This window comes from Typopeltis vanoorti, chromosome 20 (genome assembly GCF_054136105.1).
Source record: "Typopeltis vanoorti isolate ZY-2024b chromosome 20, IOZ_Tvanoo_1.0, whole genome shotgun sequence".
NCBI lineage: Eukaryota > Metazoa > Arthropoda > Arachnida > Uropygi > Thelyphonidae > Typopeltis > Typopeltis vanoorti.
In genome coordinates, this window is record NC_143568.1 from 103,635,813 (window position 1) to 103,658,038 (window position 22,226).

A 22,226-nucleotide genomic window follows, 5' to 3' on the forward strand; every position below is an offset into this window, starting at 1 on the left:
ACTGAATGAACGAGGATGGGCTGGCAATTTGGAATTTAGCCGACCAAATTATATTCTTATTGGCTTAAATCAATATACCAAATGATGGTACAACATGACAAAATTTCATGCCGGCTGGGGCGTCGCTCGGTTACACAAGGCCCCCGTTGTTTTTGCCAGGGAACCAGGGCAAACAGCGAAAAGTCAGCTACTGGAACAAACCCTAAAACACACCCCAACTCAACATCACCAGAGTTAAAGATTGGTACTAACCACATAAGAAGCCTGAATGGCAAAGAAATGGAGCTAGCTGAGGAATTAGATAAGTACCAGATCGACATAACAGGGGTGACTGAAACAAAAATGGCAAAAACTGGTGAGATCTTTCTGAGCAATAAATACAAAATGTTATATTCAGGCAATGACAATCAAGGAAAAGAAGGAGTAGCCAGAGTATTCAACACAAAATACGAGGCTAATCTTCTTGAATGGCAGGCAGTCACAAGTAGAGTAATGTGGGCAAATATGAGAATGGGGAACTGGACAATGAGACTTATTTGTGCCTATGGTCCCACAGAAGGTTCTAATAAGGTAGAAGTGGAGGAATTTTTTGATGCTTTAGAAAAAGCAACTGACACAATGAAAAAGAAAAAGTTGGTCCTTAATCTAAATAGCAGAGTAGGAAATGATTGCGAGACATACAAAAATATTTTGGGAAAATTTGGAGAAAAGAGCAAAGCTAATAATAATGGCAAATATCTGTTGCATTTCTGCTCTGGACATGGACTGGTTATTACTAACACCATGTTCCAACATAAAAATGTGCACACATTGACATGGAGAGAAGAGGCTAGAAAGAAAAGTCTCATTGACTATGTTATTGTTGATAGTGATGTCTTCTCCCTGGTGCAGGACACCAGAGTGTACAGAGGATTTTAAATTGGAAGTGATCACTATTTAGTCTTGAGCAGGATAAAACTGAATTTCATATTGAAAAGAATAACATGTAAGAAAGTTTTAAAGCGAATAAAAGTTGAGCAGCTCTCAGATGTCAACTGCAGACTAAAATACACAAATATTATTGAAGAAAAAACGAGAGTTTGAGAACAGGAACCAAACCTAGGAGATTCAGTGGCAAGCCTTGAAGAATACCCTGATTGATTCAGCTAGAGAGGCATGTGGTGAAGTTGTCTGCAAGGATAGAAAAATTAGAACTCCATGGTGGACACAGGAAGTTAAAGAAGCAGTGAAGGAAAAAAAGAAAGCACATCAAAAGTACCTGGCAAATAAGTCAGCTTGTGCTCTTAGAGAATACAGAGACAAATGTAAGAAAACTAAACACTCTGTAAAACTAGCTAAACAAAAGTGATAGGAAGACTTTGATTAGAACATAGAAAATAAATATCAAGAAGGTGGCAAGATATTCTGGAGGTTGTTAAAGAAGCTCAGAAATGTATGAAAGAGTGCTGTAAAAGCAGTTAGAGATGATAAAGGTGATATGAAAGCCTGGACAGAGGGACGAATTCCCGATGATTGGAGTAGAGCTCTAATAGTATCCATAAAAAAGGGAAATAAAACTGAATGTGAGAATTACAGAGGCATTTCCCTACTGAGTGTTCCTGGCAAGATCTATGCTAGTATACTTGAGAAACAGTTGAGAAGTATTGTGGAAGAAAAACTTGGTGAAGAACAAGCTGGATTCAGGCCAAATAGAGGCTGTCAGGATCAGATCTTCACTTTATGACAAATAGCGGAGAAATCATGGGAATATAATAAAGATCTGTATTTAAGTTTTGTCGATTTGGAAAAGGCATATGATAAGGTTCCAAGAGAGAAGCTATTCAATATGCTACAATTATATGGTGTCAATGGGGTATTATATCAAGCAATACTTAGTCTTTATTTGAGTTGTAAGTCAGCAGTTAGAATTGAAGGAAATACAGGAAGATGGTTTAATGTTAAATTTGGTGTGAGACAAGGATGTACATTATCCCCTCTGTTATTCGTTATCTATATGGATCACATTATGAAGGAAAGCGATATTAAACATGATATCAAAATTGGAGATGTTAATGTCAGCTCTTTGCTTTATGCGGATGATGTTATACTTCTAAATAAATCCTCTACAAGTCTGCCAGATTTTCTGACTAAATTGAATAACTGTTGTGATAAGGTAAGAAGGTCAGCAATAAAAAGACAAAGACAATGAAAATAGGTAGAATCGTTGAAAATGTCAACTGCATTTTGAATGGAGAACCTGTGGAACAAGTAAAACATTTCAGCTACTTAGCCATGATTTTTAGTGGAGATGGTAAATTAAATATAGAAATAGACAACAGAATCAACAAAGCTGGTATGGTAGGAAGTCAATTGAATAAATTCATATGGAGTAAGAGAGAAATTAGTCGGAACACTAAATTAGCTGTATACAAGACAGTGTTCAAACCAGTTTTAACTTATGGATCTGAGAGCTGAGTCAGAAGTAAAACACTTGACCAAAGACTAGACACCACAGATATGAGAGTCCTGAGAAAGATTATAGGCGTGAACAGATGGCATCAATGGTAATATCATATTAAAAACGAGGATATTAGGAAAGAACTTGACATTGTCAGCATCCAGGAATGCATTAGCAGAGCTAATCTCAGGTGGAATGGTCACTTAAACAGAATGGGAGAGGAAAGATTAGCAAAACAAGTGTTCTCTGCTAGGTTGGCAGCAAAACGACCCAGAGGAAGACCAAGATATAGGTGGATTGATACGGTACAAAGTACCTTAGATGATAGAAATATAAGATCGGATAATGTTGGAGTGTTGACAAGTAACAGACTGATTTGGAGGAAAATTGCAGATAGGAAGTTAGTAATGAAGTAAATTTTTCACGTAGTACTATCATATCCTGTACAACCCTTGAGGGTACATGGTAGGAATTTGATGATGATGAGTTACAGTTGCTGATGAAGTTCAGCCTTTGTCCTGTTACGCCACCATCTATTCCAAAAAGAAACAGCTAATCCCTTCTTCCAATTAAAAGAATAATTTTTTTTTTCCTTTTAATCAGTCCATCATAATTTATAAAGAACTATTTTAAATGTATTTTTTGAGAGGTGGGAAGGAAGGAACCTTTCTCAAAAGGTGCATTAGCTAACAGACATAGCAAACTGTGGAGACAGGATTAATTGCACTATCATTCTCACAGAGACATAATCAAAAAGTAGACCAGAACACTGTACACTTCAGAAATGGAGAAAAACAAGTGCCCAACAAATCGTGGTTCTAATGGTATATGCTTTTTTTTTTATTTCATATGGTGAATCAACGGCTGTGAGTCCCTTTTTATGGGGAGGAGATATGGCACCACCTCAATCCCCCAATTTTTATCAGGGCTCAGCACTAGCATAGCCGACAATTCAGACCTATAGCTGGAGGGATAGTCTTAAGTATTCCTGACTTAATCCGTGTGTGTTCATGGGGCCGGTTTTCCTGTTTGTGGGGTGGAAAACCCAGATAAACTGGGGGGGGGGGGGGGAACCCTGCCGTTCACGCCAAGAGCAGCTAACTTGGCTATGGTCTGAGAAAGATCCTTAAGCTCCTCTCGCCGCCGGCAGGAACTGAACCTAGGACACTCCTTCCCCAGGCATATGGTTGTGAAGCACAAATGGTATATGCTAATAGCTGGGCAGCCAGAGTATGTTTCGACAACTGCATGAATCCCAATGGTAGAATAAGCTGTTTAAACAAGGATTTGCCATAACCCAAGGTAACTGTAGGAAATAACTGAGGCTGTATGAGTATCAGTAAATTCATTTGGCAGGAACAGTAAGCTTGCATGCAAATATGTGGGATAACCTAAATGGCCTCTTCCTTAGAAAATATAAGACGTATCTTGTTTTCATGTTAAACTGTGAGAGGTAATACGTTTCTTTGGGCCATTTTAAGGCAATCTGTTCTGCTAGAATCCATTCCTGCATTCTGAATGATTAAACTTACATTCTGCTTACTGTTGTTATTACAGGTAACAAGTTACTAGTATAACATCTGCTATTCTCCAATCAATGGGAAGAGATGTCAACAGAATCAGTGGTACCACAACGTAGTCTTGAAAGCTCAAAAGGATACAGTCAAACTCTTAGTTTATTTTAAGTTAAGATAGGTGCCTAAGATTCAGACAAATTTTCTTTCTCAAACACATAGATACATAAGTATATGCTCTAGACCAGTGTTTCCCAAAGTGTGGTCTGCAGACTCTAGGAGCACACAAAAGATTTTTAGAGAATACATGGCATTTCATTTAAATTTTAATTACCTTGATTTAAAAAAAAAAAAAAAACACTCATATTTTTGTCACCATATTGTGGAAGATAAGTATAGGTCTATTCTACAATTAATTTTTCAATAACTAAAAAATCTATAGGAAGTTTTAAAGTCTCTTGGTATATATCAACTGACCTCTGTTAGGCAAAAGTTTGGTTGACAGTATGATTGCATTCAAACTACATGGTTTGCATTAAGTTTAAATTCAAACAGTTCAAACTATGCAGGTCAAAACTGTTCACTAAATTTTGTTAAATATCTCCACTATTTATTCAAATCCAATATATATACATCTACTGTATATATATTGGATTTGAATAAACTAATATAATTTATAAATATATTTATTTTATAAAATTTGCCTTATAATAATTATTCATATTGGAATGAAATATTATTATAACTTCTCCAAAATTGTGTTTACTGAGAGAGAGAATTTGCCAGTTAATAAAATTTTAAAAGGGGTACACAGGTATGAAAGTTTGAAAACATTGCTCTAGACCAGCGGTTGGCAACCTTTTTGGAGTGAAGAGCCATTTTTAAAATTATATCTGTTAAAAAATAAATTAGGGAGCTGCACACAGTGATGAGCAACCAATGGTCCCCGGGTTGCATGTGGCCCTCTCAGGTTTTTTGTGCAGTCCATGGTATTCGTTTTGTACAGCAAAATTAGTATATTTATTATTTAATTGCTCGTCACTGCTTTAAATTTAGAAACTACATTGAAAAATATTATAATCAAATTATTTATTCAGTTTTTTTTTTTTTTTATTTTTTTTTTTTTTTAACAGTAACACATTATCATACTTGTAAAACACAGGTGTGGTATGTCACAGGAAATTATATGATATTTTTAAATATTAAATAATAAAACAAAGATTTCTTCCTCCTTACAGAAACATATGTATAAAATTCAATAACATACCTATTTCTTTAATTTTTTTTTTAAATTTAAAATATCTTCTTAGTGTGACTTTTGCTATCAAACTTCTTGGGATAGTTTCACAATGTGCGGCAAATACACCATAATTTTAATTTTCAAACATGACGAAAGACTCAAGTTGTTTAGTAGGTTTCTCAACTTACTTTTAATAAAATTCATATTAGAAAATATTTGCTCACAAAAATATGTCGATCTGAAAATCGATAGAGGTCCAAATGAATATGTTTTTAACTGAATGTAAGTGTCTGGTAAACAATTCCATGTGTCAAATACAATCTGATCTTGCTTTTTAAGATTGTCTGTTTCAGACCATTTGTTTAATTACCAAGTATTATTGGAAATTGGAATGCAAAAGTGGATTGAAATGCAAAAGAGACTGAGGAACAAGGAATAACAGGTCGTTTTGGTTTAGGTATTTGTAACACTGCAGGGAAGAGACTAGTTGAGTTTTGTGCAGAGAATTCTTTGTTTGTTGCTAACACCTGCTTTAAACAGCACAAAAGAAGATTGTACACATGGATATCACCTGATGGACAACACAGAAATCAAACTGACTATATACTTGAACAAAGAAGATGGAGAAGTGCAATTCAGTCTGTCAAGACTTATCCAGGTGCAGACTGTGGAACAGACCATCAGTTATTAGTGACTACGATACATATGAAACTACGGAAACTAAAAACAACACAAATGTCTATCAGATATGATCTTGGAAACATACCAGCTGAATACAATATTAGCATACAGAACAGATTCAACACACTCAATTTGTGTGAAAGAGAACCAGATGAACTATGGGAAGAGATTAAAGATATATTTAAAACAGAAGTAAAGAAGAATATTCCAACAGTTTGTAAGAAGAAGAAGTCCAAATGGCTGTCAGAAGATGCCATCAAAACTGCTCAGGAAAGGAGAAAAATGAAGGCCACGGGAAATTTGCAGGAAGTATGGCATTTGAATGCAGAGTGTCAATGACAAGGAAAAATACTTTAACCAGGAATGCCAACAAATAGAAGACCAAAACAAGAGATCTTTTCAAAAATATCAGAGAACTAACATGGAAGTTTAGTGCCAAGGTGACAATACTGAAAAGTAAACACAAAGGATATCTTACAGAAGCTGCAGACATCAAAAAAAGATGGAAAGAGTATACAAAAACCCTTTACAGAAAGGACTCCAAAATTACTGAGAAATTTGAAGAGCAGGATTACACAGGAGCCAGTACCACTGGAGAGTGAAGTGAGGTGGGCATTGTAACAGCTATCCAGTAAGAAAGCACCAGGAGGAGATGGAATACCCATTGAGCTGCTCAAAGCCCTGGGAGAAGAAGCAGTTAAAATTTTAACAGCTCTATGTCAGCAAATTTAGATCACAACTACATGGCCTAGGGAATGGAAAAAATCAGTTTATATACCTTTATTGAAGATAGGCGATGCAAGAGAGTGCAAAAATTACAGAACTATAGCACTGATTTCTCATGCAAGTAAAGTCTTACTTAAGATCGTTCAGAAAAGACTGGAACCATTCATGAAGAGAGACATGTCAGATGAACAGGAAGGATTTTGAAAAGGCAGAGGAACAAGAGATCAAATCGTCAATGTGAGATGGATAATAGAAAGAGCACAGGAATATCACAAGAATGTCTACCTTTGTTTCCTTGACTATAGCAAGGCTTTTGACTCTGTAGATCATGTGAAACTGTGGAATGTGTTAAGAACAATGGGAGTTTCACAGCATTTCATTATCCTTCTGAGGAATCTTTATTATGAACAAGAAGCTACTGTCCAAACAGATCTTGGAGAAACTGAGTATTTCACAATAGGTAAAGGGGTGCGACAAGGATATATTTTATCTCCGTACCTGTTTAACTTGTACAGTGAATACATTTTAAGAATGGCAGGGCTGGAGGAGTCTCCAGTTGGAATTAAAAATGGTGGAAAAAATATTAATAATTTAAGGTATGCAGATGATACCACCTTGCTGGCAGAATGCAAAGAAGATTTTTAAAGAACTTATTATGAAAGTTAAAGAAGAAAGTGCTAAATATGGTCTTAAACTTAACCTCAAAAAGACAAAAGTTATGGCAACATGAGAACTTAATGATTTTGAAGTAGATGGGGAGAAAATGAAAGCAGTTAACAATTTTGTGTTCCTAGGATTCTGAATTGATAAAGATGGTTATTGTACCGAAGAAGTTTGAAGATTTTTACTCCGAAAAAAAGCAATGACAAATTTAAGTAATATCTTTAAAGATATTAGCCTCGCAACAAAAATCAGAATCGTGAAAGCAATGATATTCCCTATTGTGCTGTATGGATGTGAAAGTTGGACCTTGAGAAAGAGCGAAAGAAGGAAGATAGATGCATTTGAATTATGGGTTTGGAGACGCTATCAGTGATAGACAGAATAAAGCCAGATTGCTCCCTTGAAGCTATGATCATCAAGCAAAAATTGTCATACTTCGGACATATTATGCGAGCAAATGACAGTCTGGAGAAGATGATGATGATGCTTGCTAAAGTTGATGGAAGCAGGAGAAGTGGAAGACCAAGAATTAGATGGGTGGATGGAGTTAAAGAAGCAACTGGAGTGCTTCTTTAACTCCAGTTGCTTCTCATGCAAGTAAAGTCTTACTTGAATGGAGTAAGACTTTCGCCTGGAGGTTCTGAAAGACATGGTCAGGGACAGATCGGAATGGAGAGTGCATGTTCGTGGAGTAGCCAGGAGTCGGAAACGACTCAATGGATCATAACAACAACAATCTTTAATAGGCGTCACTTAAATTTAATTACACACATTTTATAAAGTATTAAAATGTAGAGCTAAAAAGGCTTCAATCTCAGAAGTTAATATAATGAAGGATATTAAATGTCCATTCTTACTATAGCCAAATGTAAAAACTTATGTAGAAAGAAATACTGGCAAAGTCCATGTCTTTCAAGCAGTGCAAACCAAGGAAACTCTGATACCAAAGGTTTTTGAAACTTAAATAAGTTTCTACATTTGGCTATAACAAGAATGGGTATACAATATCCTTAATTATTATTGGAAGCATTTTATTTACATTTAATGTATACAGTGGTTAGGCAGCAAGCATTCTGTGCTGAAATTGACTGCTTCGATGCTAGCTGCCAAACCACAAATTAAACTAGAATGTGACCAAATAAATTTATAACATCTTAACTTTTATCATAAATCTGATTGATCATGTCTTCACTGCATTTTGTCTCTGTGGCTGTGCAGCTTCACAAACATTACTTCTTTAGGCCTAATCATTTCATAGAGCAAACTCATGAGGATGTACAGTTGATATAACCAATTCATAAAAAGAGTTAATTATTCTATTATAGTGAAACTGCATTGATAAAGCAGTTATTCATTTATACAAAACCAAAATGTGTCTAGTCTATGTAAATGAAGATGCTACATCATCATCATCAAATTATGCCATGTACCCTCAAGGGGTGTATAGGATATGATAGTACTACATGAAAAAAATTACATCATCATTACTAACTTCCTATCTACAATTTTCCTCCAAATCAGTCTGTTACTTGTCAAGACTCCAACATTATCAGATCTTATATTTCGATCGTCTAAGGCACTTTGTACCATAACAATCCACCTATATCTTGGTTTGCTGCCAACCTGGTAGAGAACACTCGTTTTGCTAATCTTTCTTTGCTCATTCTGTTTAAGTGACCATACCACCTGAGATTAGCTCTGCTAATGCATTCCTGGATGCTGACAATGTCAAGTTCTTTCCTAATATCCTCGTTTTTAATATGATATTGCTATTGATGCGATCTGTTCAAGTCCCTAATCTTTCTCAGGACCTCCCATATCTGTGGTCTCTAGTCTTTGGTCAAGTGTTTTACTTCTGACCCAGCTCTCAAATCCATAAGTTAAAACTGGTTTGAACACTCTCTTCTATACAGCTAATTTAGTGTTCCGACTAATTTCTCTCTTATTCCATATGAATGTATTCAACTGACTTCCCACCATACCTGCTTTGCTGATTCTGTTGTCTATTTCTATATTTAATTTACCATCTTCAGTAAAAATTGTGCCTAAGTAGCTGAAATGTTTTACTTGTTCCGCAGGTTCTCCGTTCACAACACAGTTGACATTTTCAATGATTCTGCCTATTTTCATCGTCTTTGTCTTTTTATTGCTGACCTTCATACTGTGTCTATTACAACAGCTATTCAATTTAGTCAGAGAATCTTGCAGATTTGTAGCAGATTTATTTAGAAGTATAACATCATCCGCATAAAGCAAAGAGCTGACATTAACATCTCCAATTTTGATATCATGCTTAATACCACTTTCCTTCATAATGTGATCCATATAGATAATGAATAACAGAGGGGATAATGTACATCCTTGTCTCACACGAAATTTAACATTAAACCATCTTCCTGCACTTCCTTCAATTCTAACTGCTGACTTACAACTCAAATAAACACTAAGTATTGCTTGATATAATGCCCCATTGACACCATATAACTGTAGCATATTGAATAGCTTCTCTCTTGGCATCCTGTCATATGCCTTTTCCAAATCGACAAAACTTAAATACAGATCTTAGTTATATTCCCATGCTTTCTCAACTATTTGTCGTAAAGTGAAGATCTGATCCCGACAGCTTCTATCTGGCCTGAATCCAGCTTGTTCTTCACCCAGCTTTTTGTCTACAATTCTCAACCGTTTCTCAAGTATACTTGCATAGATCTTGCCAAAAACGCTCAGTTGGGAAATACCTCTACTGTAATTCTCACATTCAGTTTTATTTCCCTTTTTATATATAGGTACTATTAGAGCTCTACTCCAATCATCAGGAATTCGTCCCTCTGTCCAGGCTTTCTGAGCTATGCAGTGCAGCCTCTGTAAGACTTCAGCATTTCTGGTCAAATATCCTTTACTCCTGCTGCCTTTCCACATTTCAAGCCTTTGATGGCTTTTTCTACTTTTACAAGTATGGATATGTATTCCTGACTGCATGCCTGTTCAGTGTTTTTTACCACTGTGCTATCACTGCTTGTTTCATTTAGCAGTTTTTCAAAGTAATTACTCCATACTTCAAGGATATCTTTTTCTCCCGTTTTCATGTCACCTTTATCATCTCTAACTCCTTTTACAGCACTCTTCCCTTCATTCCTAAGCTTCTTCAACAACCTCCAGAATATTTTGCCACCTTCTTGATATTTATTTTCTATATTCTTGCCAAAGTACTCCCATGACTTTTGTTTAGATAGTTTTACACAGTGTTTAGCATTCTTGCATTTGTCTCTGTATTCTCTAAGAGCACAATCTGCCAGGAACACTTATCTGCCAGGAACTTTTGATAGGCTTTCTTCTTTTCCTTAACTGCCTCTTTAACTTCCTGTGTCCACCATGGAGTTCTGATTTTTCTATCCTTGCAGACAATCTCACCACATGCCTCTCAGGCTGAACCAATCAGGTATTCTTCAGGTTTGCCACTGAATCTCCAAGGTTTGATTCCTGTTATTTGTATAAATAAAAATGATCAAAATTTCTAATCATTAAGAGGCAGAATTAAAACTTCCCCATAAATCACTGTCAATTAGACATTACTTGTGTGTGTGTGTGTGTGTGAGTTTTATGTTAAACCTAACTCACATAAATGACTGAATCCAACTGAATGAGATTTTAAAAAAATGGAAATTACCTTTAATTTTTGGTGGCATTCTCAGACTGATAATCTTGAGTGGATGGAAGAACTTTTTGACATCTTTCTGAAGGGGAAATGAAATATTTCTACAGATAAAGTCATTTAAATTTCCCTAACTAAAAATTCAACCGAAGTAAAATTAATATATAAGTAATTTGTAAGAATGAGCTTAAATTTCTAATTCAAAATTTATCAAAGAAAGACTTCATTAGATGGCAAGTTTTGTAATGAAGTGTCCTCCAAGATGGGTCCATGATCTCTTGGAGTTGTCACATAATAAATAATTTATGATCATCATCACTCAAAGTTTTGTTCCATATTTAAAAAAAAATAAATTATCAGAAAGAGCTGATAATTCAGTGAACAAATGGCAGCATACTTTTATTGCAAGCAGGAAAAAAAATTGTTTGAAACTTCAAAGTTCTGAAAGTGATTAAGAACATGATACCACCAACTTTTGGCATGAGTTGTCCAGCTAATGTAATGGCTAAATAAAGTGAAAACTGCCTAGGATCTTATATATTCACTTTTTTTTAAAAGCTTTTTGTTAAGGGTTTTGTTGGCATGATAACTGTTAATTTCATACAAGACCTAGAAACTCAGAACATCACTGGTAGCTCATGTTTGAAAGTTTGTATTTTTCATAAGTGATCTCTCATCAGTGTATGTATATATTAATTATTAAAGGCTCTTTTCTCTTAGTTCTAATCAGAGCCAACAATTCAAAACCATATATATATATATATATATATATAAAAAGGAAATATATGAGCACCTGGGAATTTCGTTTTTCCTTTCTTTTTGAAAATACCCAAACAATTCATTCTGAAGGCTGTATTCTTATAAGTTTCTGATCACTAAAAGAGCTATTAAAGTTTCAAAATATAAACCTTGTTTACCTAACATAATAATAGATCGTCATCATCGTCTGAGCAATTCAAGTATAGGCTTTTTATGTCCTGTTCCTGCTCTGCAGATGAAGTTGATCTTTCCACATTAATCTTGGATGTCCACAGTCTCTTCTTCCTGTAGGTTTATATTTATAAGCTAATTTGGGGATCCTATTGTTATTCATCCTTTCTATGTGGTGTAGCCAATTTTGCTGATATTCTTCTATTTCTTGTATGATGTTTTTTTTTTGTATCTAATTGTTCTCTTATTTCTTGTTTTTCTTTTTATCTAACCTAGTGAGTCCCAGGAGAGGTCTTAGAAACTTCATCTGTGCTGCTTCCAGTCTTTGTTTATTTTAGAATCCAAGTTTCACTTCCAAATTTGAGAGATGGTTTAGAAGTCATGTTATGTAATCTTAATCTGAATTCTTTTTCAGAAATTTTTGACTGCAAATTAAAGCCACTTATTAGGCCCCATTCTTTACTGATGATATATATTATTTTTATCGGGACCACTTAAAGGTTAAAGCTAGAAGCTGGAAAGGAGACCTTCACACCTGTAAGGAATGTGGACAACCAACTGGGACACCTAAACAAATGTCCAATCATTGCCTTCTTGTAGCGTGTTCTATTATTACATATCCACTTTGTCCATTCATTAGATAATGAACGAACAAAGGTGGGCGGTAATTAGGGACATTGCCAACCAAAATGTATTCTCTATTAGCTTACACCCAAAACAAAAATTATGGTACAGAATGGTGCAATGTTAGCAGGATTGTTCATTAAAATAAGACTCTCGGTGTTTTTGTCAAGGAAACAGGCTAATTAGTGAAAAAAGTCAGCTACTGGAACAAATTCAAACTTACTATTAGCAGAAATGAAGATGGGCATCATCAGCATAAGAAGTATAAATGGAAAACAAGTGGAACCAGCAGAAGAATTAAAGAAGTACGATGTCCATGTAATTGGTGTCATCAAGACTAAATCGGATGAGATAATGCAAAATTTTAAGATGTTATATTTAGGCAACAGTGATAAAGAGAAATGAAGAAGTAACCAGTATTAAACAACAAAATAAACTTTTTCAAATGGTAGGTGATTTCAAGTGTGATAGGACAAATTTCAAAATGGGAAATCGGAAAATTGTGTAAGGTCCCACTGAAGGTTCTGTTAAGAAGGAAATAGAAAAAATTTTGAACCATTAGAGACCAGATAAAGGAAAAAGAAGTTTTTGTTGGAGATCTAAACAGCAAGAGATGGAAAGGTCTAAGTAAAATGAATGAAAATGGCAAGGTAATAATAATGGTAAGTGCTTACTGGATTTCTATCCAGAACAGGAACAAATCATTACTGGCAGCATGCTTTAGAACTCTCAAAACTGTGGTCTCTAACCTTTGATCAAGTGCTTTATTTCTAACCCAACTCTCAGATCCATAACTTAAAATTGGTTTGAATGCTGTCTTGTATGCTGCTAAATTAGCGTTTCAGCTAATTTCTCTCTTATTCCTTACAAATTCATTACAGCTGTTATTCAATTTATTTAAAGAATCCTGGAGACTTTCACTGGATGTGCTTAGGACTACACTACATCATTTTGATTCTGATATCACAGTTTAATGTCACTTTCTTTCATAATGCAATCAGTATAGATGATGGAAAAAGTGGAAATAATGTGTGCCCTTGTCTAATACCTGATTTTACAGCTTAAATATGGACTATGTACTGCTCTGAATAATAATCCATTTACTCCACATAATTGCAGTGTTTCAAAAAGCTTTTCTATAGACACCTTGTTGTATGCCTTTTCTAGATCTACTAAAGTATACAGATCCTTGTTATATACCCATTATTTTTCAACTATTTGTCATAGACTGAAAATGCAATCTTGACAACCTCTCTTTGGCCTGAACAGGGTTGTTCTACAGTTTCTCTTCCACAATTTTTTCTTAGTCTCTTCTCAAGAATGCTTCTATAAATCTTACCTGAAACACTTAGCTAAGAAATTTCTCTGTAATTCTCACATTCCCTTTTTGCAGATGGGAGCTATGAGCTCTACTCCATCATCTGGAATTTGAATTTCTAACCATGCCTTCTGTATTATACAGTGTAGCCATTGCAAAACTTTTATACCTCCATATTTGAGCATCTGGTAAAATATTTACTCCAGCTGCCTCCACATTTAAAATTTTTGACAGCTTTTTCTACCTCAAGTATTGATATGTACTCCTGTTTGCATTACTCTTGAAAATCTGCTAGTACAGTTCTGTCACTGCTTGGTTCATTTAAGTCTTTCAAAGTAATTATCCCAGACATTAAGAATATGCTTATTTTCAGTTTTCGAGTTACCTTTATCATTTTAATTCCTTTTACAATACCCCTTCTTGCATTTCTAAGCTTTTTCATTAGCCTCCAGAACATTTTGCCCACCCTTTCTGATATTCATATTCTCCCCATGATTTTTGTTTAGCTACTTTCACACATAGCTTAGCTTTCCATTTTTCTCTGTAAATCTTTTAGTACATCTGCTAGCTTATTTGCTAGGAACTTTTGGTATGCTTTCTTCTTATTCAGGATTGTTTCTTTAACTTCTTGTGTCCACCATGGTGATCTTATTTTTCTATCCTTTCTTTCATGCTTACACAGTGATTAGAATATATTATAAAAAATTATGGAGACACTGCCGTGTTAGAGCAAAACTTTAGTTTAATATAAACCAAAATATTTGGCTATTACTTGGAACACCCTTAAAAACAGAGGCTATAACAATTTGCTCTAATAAAAAAGCTCTTAAACAAGAATTAAAGATTATTAGCAACACATTTAAATAATGACTATAATAAAAATACTATTAATAAAGTTCTTCATAAAACTTTATCAAAAAAGAACATAGATTACAGTAAACTATAGCCATCCCATACATTAAAGGATTATTAGAAAAAAAATCAATAGAATACTACACCATTATAATCTTAATGCCACTTTTAAACCACCTATAAAATTAAAAAACATATTCAACTCCTCTAAGGATCCTCTCCTCCCATTGGCACATCCTGGAGTTTATTGCATCTACTACACCTGTAACTTTGTACATTGGTGAAACTGGACGTACAATCCCTATACATAAAAAAGAACACAAAAAACACATTAAATATAACAATTTTGGTGAAGCAGGCCTCTCAGATTACGCTCTCAACATCCTACACCAAATTGACCGGAAAAGTACTTGCTCTTTACATTACAAAAACCTGGTATGAAAGAAAATTTATAGAAGCCTGTGAAATTCTGATTAACAACCATAATCTCAACAATAATGGTGGCATAAAAATTCCAAGAATTTGGATGGCACATATTCAGCCTACTTTAGAACTTTAAGCAATTTTCAGCTTGTATTGGAAACTATTCCATACCAATTGGTTGAAATTTATATATATAATCACATAGTTTTATATATATATATATATAAACATGTTTCTCTCCAGCCAAATTTAATTTTGTAACCTAATAGATAATAATAATAATAAAGGACTCTAGCTTTGATGTAGTAAAGGTTTTTTTTTTTTCTCACCAGGCCAATAATTGTTGTAATGGTTGGTCAGTAACTTTATCAAACCATGTAGATTGTAGTGCAGCTTGTTTCTTTGTATATATGTGTATGCTCCAGTTGACTTGACGTTTCAACCTTGATATGAAGGTTGAAACGTCAAGTGTTCATTTTGGTTTATATTAAACTAAAGTTTTGCTCTAACACAGTAGTTGTCTCCATAATTTTTTATAATGTATTATTTTTCTATCCTAGAAGACCATTTCACTACATGCTCCCTAGCTGAATTAGTTAATCTTTTCTTCAGAGTTTGCTACCAAGACCCCAAGGTTTGGTCTTGTGTTTGAACTAGTTCATTTTTTTCTTCAATAATGTCTTCATAGTTGAGTCTACAATTTACTTGTAAAAGCTGCTCAATTTTAATTATTTTTAAAACTTTCTTACATACCATTCTTTTCAATGTAATATCCACTTTTATTCTACTTAAAACTAAGTGATGGTCACTTCTAATTTCATTACTTTTCATGCATATTCAGGTGTCATCCCTGAACCTGCATGAAAATATCACCATCAATAATGACACAGTCAACAAGAATTTTCTTATTTCTTACATCTTTCCACATGAACTTGTGGTGTTGGTAATGATCAGTCCATATCCTGCACAGATATCCAGAAGATGTTTATCATTGTTATTAGCCCTGCCCTTTTCTCAAAATTTTCCCAAAACATTCCAATATGCCTTGTAGGATTCATTTCCTACTCTGATTAGATCTCAAACAAGAGTGGGCCACTTTTTCCATTTTCTTTATGTCAGCTGCCTGCCTTAATGATTTGAAAAATTCCTCCACTTCTTCCTTAGGAAAACCTTCTGTGGGACCATAGGCACAAATAAATTTCATTGTCCATTTATCCATTTTGAAGTTTGTCTGCATATGAGAGTGTGCTGAAAAGTTGTGATAATCACCATGAAGGAATTGAGGTAGAACCATGTGTAATTTGCAGAATAATGTGTAATTTACACATTATTCTACATATTCCCCGCGAAGTGTTATGCACTTGTTACAATGCGGCTGCGTCATTTGAAATCCTCTGTGTTAAATTTGTGTTAAATTTTGTTCCTTTCAAGTGTTTCTTTCAATTTGGTAATAGGAAAGAGTCAGATGGGACCAGATCTGGCAAATAGAATGGGTGAGGCAGACACTGAAAGCCCAAGTTGTGTATTGTCTGTTGGGTTTCATGAGCAGAGTGAGCAGGTGCATTGTCATGCAAAAGCAACACGCCTCTGCTCAGTTTCCCATGACGTTTTCCTTCAGTACCTTCTTCAATTCCTTCAGAGCTGTTGAATAAACTGCTGCTTCTGTAATAGTTTCACCTTTTTTTTTGAGATACTTGGTAGGGATTACACTATCCATATCCCAAAAGACAAAAACCTTCCCTGATGACTTTTGGGTTTGGAACTTCTTTGGCTGTGGAACATCTTTGTGTCTCCACTCCATTCACTGTTGTTTGGTGTGTGGGTCATAGTGATGAAGTCATATTTCATCAACATGAGCCAAAATATTTGCACCTGATTTCTCAAAATGATCCAAAATCCCTTAATTTGAATGCCAATTCTTTTGGTTGACATTCAAACATTTGGGGATCCACTTTGCTGAGCTTCTACATGTCCAGATGTTGGTGAATAATGATCCCAAATCATTCCCTGGATATCCCCAGAGTCTTTCAATGTTTTTGGCTGGTATTCATCTATCATCAAGGATCAAGGCACACCTGAAAACATCGATTCAGTGATTACTGTGGAAGATCTTCCTAGATGACCTGGGGGCATTTGTTGCCTCAGGATACACAGTTTTAAACTTGACCACCCATTTGGCAACTGTTGAATATTCTGGGGCACAGTCCCATAAAGTCTCACACAAAGTTTGGTGAATCTCAATTGTGGACTTTTCCATTTTTGTTCTAGTGTTTATCAGAACTTTTAAGCCTCTTCCCTTGTAACTTTACTTGAAACTGGCTTCCAATCTAGAAGTTTATCTTCATGTTTGGTGTTGAATGCTATCATACACTTTCCTTTCCTTGATCATTATTGCTAGAATATAACATCCTGTACTTATTATTTAGTAAGATCCCACCTGCTTTTGTCTTTTCTGTCTCAGTAATGCCAATTATGCCACGTGTACTTTTTTTGGTTCCTCTGAAGTTCGATTTGCTTTTCATTAATATTCTTTATATTCATGGTTCCTATCTTCAGTCCACATAACTCTACTTGAAACTGCCTTTCAATTAAGAAGTTTATCATCATGTTTGGCACTGGATATTATTGCTATTCCTTCCTTTCCTTGATCATTATTGCCTGAATCTTCTTCATCTCAGTGATGCCATTTATGCTCACATGGTACTTTCCCAGTTAGTTCTTCTGTAATTTCCTTTTTGCTAATCTCCTTATATTGATGGTTTCTGATGAAAACAGCCAGGTGATTGGGAGGGGGTGACCTGTTTAACCAGACGATGTCCCATTCTGAATGAAATCTCATTGTGTTGTACCATCATATGTATTTCCCATTCAAGCCAACAGAGAGTACAATTTGATTGGCTAATTTTTTAAACCAAGAACTAGAAATAATCAAAAATACAGCCATACTAAATGGATATAATCTTAAAACAACTCAAAAAATCATCAATCACTTCCCCACACATCAACCTAGACAAGAAAAAGTCCGTAGGATTCCCATACCTTATGTCAGAGGCATCGCCGAATGTCTTTCAAAAATTATGAAGAAATACAATTTTGCCACTACTTACAAACCCATCAACCAGATTTATAACTTGTTACCTTCTCCTAAGGACAGACTCTCACCTCTGATGTTACCTGGCGTGTATGAGATCCCATGCTCCTGCAAGTTGTCTTACTTTGGACAGACAGGTAGATCTGTTCAGAAATGCATCTCGGAACATCAAGACCACATGCGTCTTTTCAAACCGCAGAAATCTGGTCTCTCTCAACACGAAGTTGAAAACCCAAACCATAGGATCCATTGGGAAAAGTCGAAATTTTTACATAATCTTTATATAAACATGAACATTTATATAAAGAAAGTGCTGAAGCCCTACTACACAGACCAACTTTAAACCACAATGACTTTCTTACTATTCCTAAAGTATGGGAAATTGTCATACAGAATTGTGTAAAATAATCTCTTTATATAAGTTATTATTATTATATATATATTTTTGTTGTTGTTATATTTTAATTTAGTTCTATAACACGTTACTACACGCATATTGAGATTCCACTGTAATCATGTGCCCTAACTGTTTGTTATTCCTAGTATTGTTTGAATTACTGTACTGAGGATGTCCCAAGATACTTGGGGATGAAATATTTAAATATTAAAACTTATCAACTGTGGTTATTACGTGTGTTTTTTAGTGATTGACTGGCTAAGTCCCTAATTGCCAGCTCTTCCTTGTTCATTCAGTACCAATGGATACCTACTAGTGGGGTACATCACAGGAAGTAGAGGAATGGACATTAGGTCAGAAGCCCTAGTTGATTCCTTAAATGTGATGCGAGATCTTGCAGTTATTTGGCTTTGACCCTGAAGTGACTCCATCAAGTTTATACGAAGCCATATTTCTTGGCTGTGATAGCTTACTAGGCCTAACATGTTAAGGAGAATTTGGGTATCACAGTAATCACTTGATTATCTGGCTTTCAAATAATCAAACTCTCAGTGAAACAACCCTTCAATGAGTCAGTGTGTGTATGAATTGACTTCTGGTACAGCACCACGTAAATGCACATGGTACTGTACCAGATCTTCAATTAATTAAAATTATTATTAAAAGAAATTATGCTTCGATTAATCATATTCCCCCTCCAAATATTGGACCACCAAACTGATTTTCCAACAAGATCGTTTAACTGAAGGATATACTGTATATATTCATCAAGTGGCATTTTAGGGGGTGCTTGAGGGTCAAAGCTGTATAACTGAGAGGAGACCTCCACATACCCTTTAAAGGAATGCGGAGAACAGACCAGGGCTTCTGACCTAATGTCCAATCCTCACCTTCTCATGGTGCACCCTGTTGGGTATCTACTTTGATACTGAACGAACGAGGATGGGCTGGCAATTTGGGATTTAGCCGAACAAATTGTATTCTTATTGGTTAAACCAAAATAAAAAATGATGGTACAACATGACAAAATTTCATGCCGGCTGGGGCGTCGCCCGGTTAAACAAGGCCCCCGTTGTTTTCGCCAGGGAACCAGGGCGAACAGCGAAAAGTCAGCTACTGGAACAAATCTGAAAACAAACCCCAACTCAACATCACCAGAGTTAAAGATCGGTACTATCAACATAAGAAGCCTGAATGGCAAAGAAATGGAGCTAGCTGAGGAATTAGATAAGTACCAGATCGACATAATAGGGGTGACTGAAACAAAAAAGACAAAAACTGGAGAGATCTTTCTGAATAATAAATACAAAATGTTATATTCAGGCAATGACAATCAAGGAAAAGAAGGAGTAGCCATAGTATTCAACACAAAATACGAGGCTAATCTTCTTGAAGGGCAGTCAGTCTGAAGTAGAGTAATGTGGGCAAATATGAGAATGGGGAACTGGACAATGAGACTTATTTGTGCCTATGGTCCCACAGAAGGTTCTACTAAGGTAGAAGTGGAGGAATTTTTTCACGCTCTAGAAAAAGCAACTGACACAATGAAAAAGGAAAAGTTGGTCCTTGTTGGGGATCTAAATAGCAGAGTAGGAAATGATTGCGAGACATACAAAAATATTTTGGGAAAATTTGGAGAAAAGAGCAAAGCTAATAATAATGGCAAATATCTGTTGGATTTCTGCTCAGGACATGGACTGGTTATTACTAACACCATGTTCCAACATAAAAATGTGCACAAATTGACATGGAGAGAAGAGGCTAGAAATAAGAAAAGTCTCATTGACTATGTTATTGTTGATAGTGATGTCTTCTCCCTGGTGAAGGACACCAGAGTGTACAGAGGATTTGAAATTGGAAGTGATCACTATTTAGTCTTGAGCAGGATAAAATTGAATTTCATATTGAAAAGAATAACATGTAAGAAAGTTTTAAAGCGAATAAAAGTTGAGCAGCTCTCAGATGTGAACTGTAGACTAAAATACAGAAAGATTATTGAAAAGAAAATGAAAGAGTTTGAGAACAGGAATCAAACCTTGGAGATTCAGTGGCAAACTCTGAAGAAAACATTGATTGATTCTGCCAGAGAGGCATGTGGTGAGGTTGTGTGCAAGGATAAAAAAAGTCAGAACTCCCTGGTGGACACAGGAAGTTAAATAGGAAGTGAAAGAAAAGAAGAAAGCATATCAAAAGTTCCTGGCAAATAAGTCAGCTTTTACTCTTACAGAATACAGAGACAAATGTAAGAAAGCTAAACAGTGTGTAAAACTAGCTAAACAAAAGTCATGGGAGGACTTTCGCAAGAACATAGAAAATAAATATCAAGAAGGTGGCAAAATATTCTGGAGGTTGTTGAAGAAGCTTAGGAATGGAGGAAAGAGTGCTGTAAAAGGAGTTAGAGATGATAAAGGTGAAATGAAAACAGGAGAAAAAGATATCCTTGAAGTATGGAGTAATTACTTTGAAAAACTGCTAAATGAAACAAGCAGTGATGACAGCACAGTGATAAAAAACACTGACCAGGCATGCAGTCAGGAATACATATCCATACTTGAAGTAGAAAAAGCCATCAAAGGCTTGAAATGTGAAAAGGCAGCAGGAGTAGATGATATTCGACCTGAAATGCTGAAGTATGGTGGTATAACTGAAGTATGGTGGTAAGTCTTACAATGGCTGCACTGCATAGTTCAGAAAGACTGGACAGAGGGACGAATTCACCATGATTGGAGTAGAGTTCTCATAGTACCCATATATAAAAAGGGAAATAAAACTGAATGTGAGAATTACAGAGGTATTTTCCTACTGAGTGTTCCTGGCAAGATCTATGCCAGTATACTTGAAAAACGGTTGAAAAGAATTGTGGAAGAAAAGCTTGGTGAAGAACAAGCTGGATTCAGGCCAAATAGAGGCTGTCAGGATCAATCTTCACTTTAAGACAAATAGTCGAGAAAGCATGGGAATATAACAAAGATCTGTATTTAAGTTTTGTCGATTTGGAAAAGGCATATGACAAGGTGCCAAGAGAGAAGCTATTCAATACGCTGCAGTTATATGGTGTCAATGGGGCATTATATCAAGCAATACTTAGTCTTTATTTGAGTTGTAAGTCAGCAGTTAGAATTGAAGGAAGTACAGGAAGATGGTTTAATGTTAAATCTGGTGTGAGACAAGGATGTACATTATCCCCTCTGTTATTCATTATCTATATGGATCACATTATGAAGGAAAGTTGTATTAAACCTGATATCAAAATTGGAGATGTTAATGTCAGCTCTTTGCTTTATGCGGATGATGTTATACTTCTAAATAAATCCGCTACTACAAGTCTGCAAGATTCTCTGACTAAATTGAATAGCTGTTGTAATAGATATGGTATGAAGGTCAGCAATAAAAAGACAAAGACAATGAAAATAGGCAGAATCATTGAAAATGTCAACTGTGTTGTGAATGGAGAATCTGTGGAACAAGTAAAACATTTCAGCTACTTAGGCACAATTTTTTACTGAAGATGGTAAATTAAATATAGAAATAGACAACAGAATCAGCAAAGCTGGTATGGTGGGAAGTCAATTGAATAAATTCATATGGAATAAGAGAGAAATTAGTCAGAACACTAAATTAGCTGTATACAAGACAGTGTTCAAACCAGTTTTAATATATGGATCTGAGAGCTGGGTC

General features: G+C 35.3%; 1 protein-coding gene across 2 annotated transcripts in view; it reads right to left on the bottom strand.

Annotated features, from left to right (window-relative positions):
- The window catches only part of LOC150095737 (putative RNA-binding protein 19), a 288,611-nt gene that overhangs the window by 212,072 nt on the left and 54,313 nt on the right, over positions 1 to 22,226 (bottom strand). For both annotated transcript variants that reach the window (XM_090409907.1, XM_090409904.1), the window contains exon 9: positions 10,929 to 10,995. In XM_090409907.1, the coding sequence (XP_090266033.1) occupies positions 10,929 to 10,995 (67 nt within the window). The remainder of the gene's footprint in view (positions 1 to 10,928; positions 10,996 to 22,226) is intronic.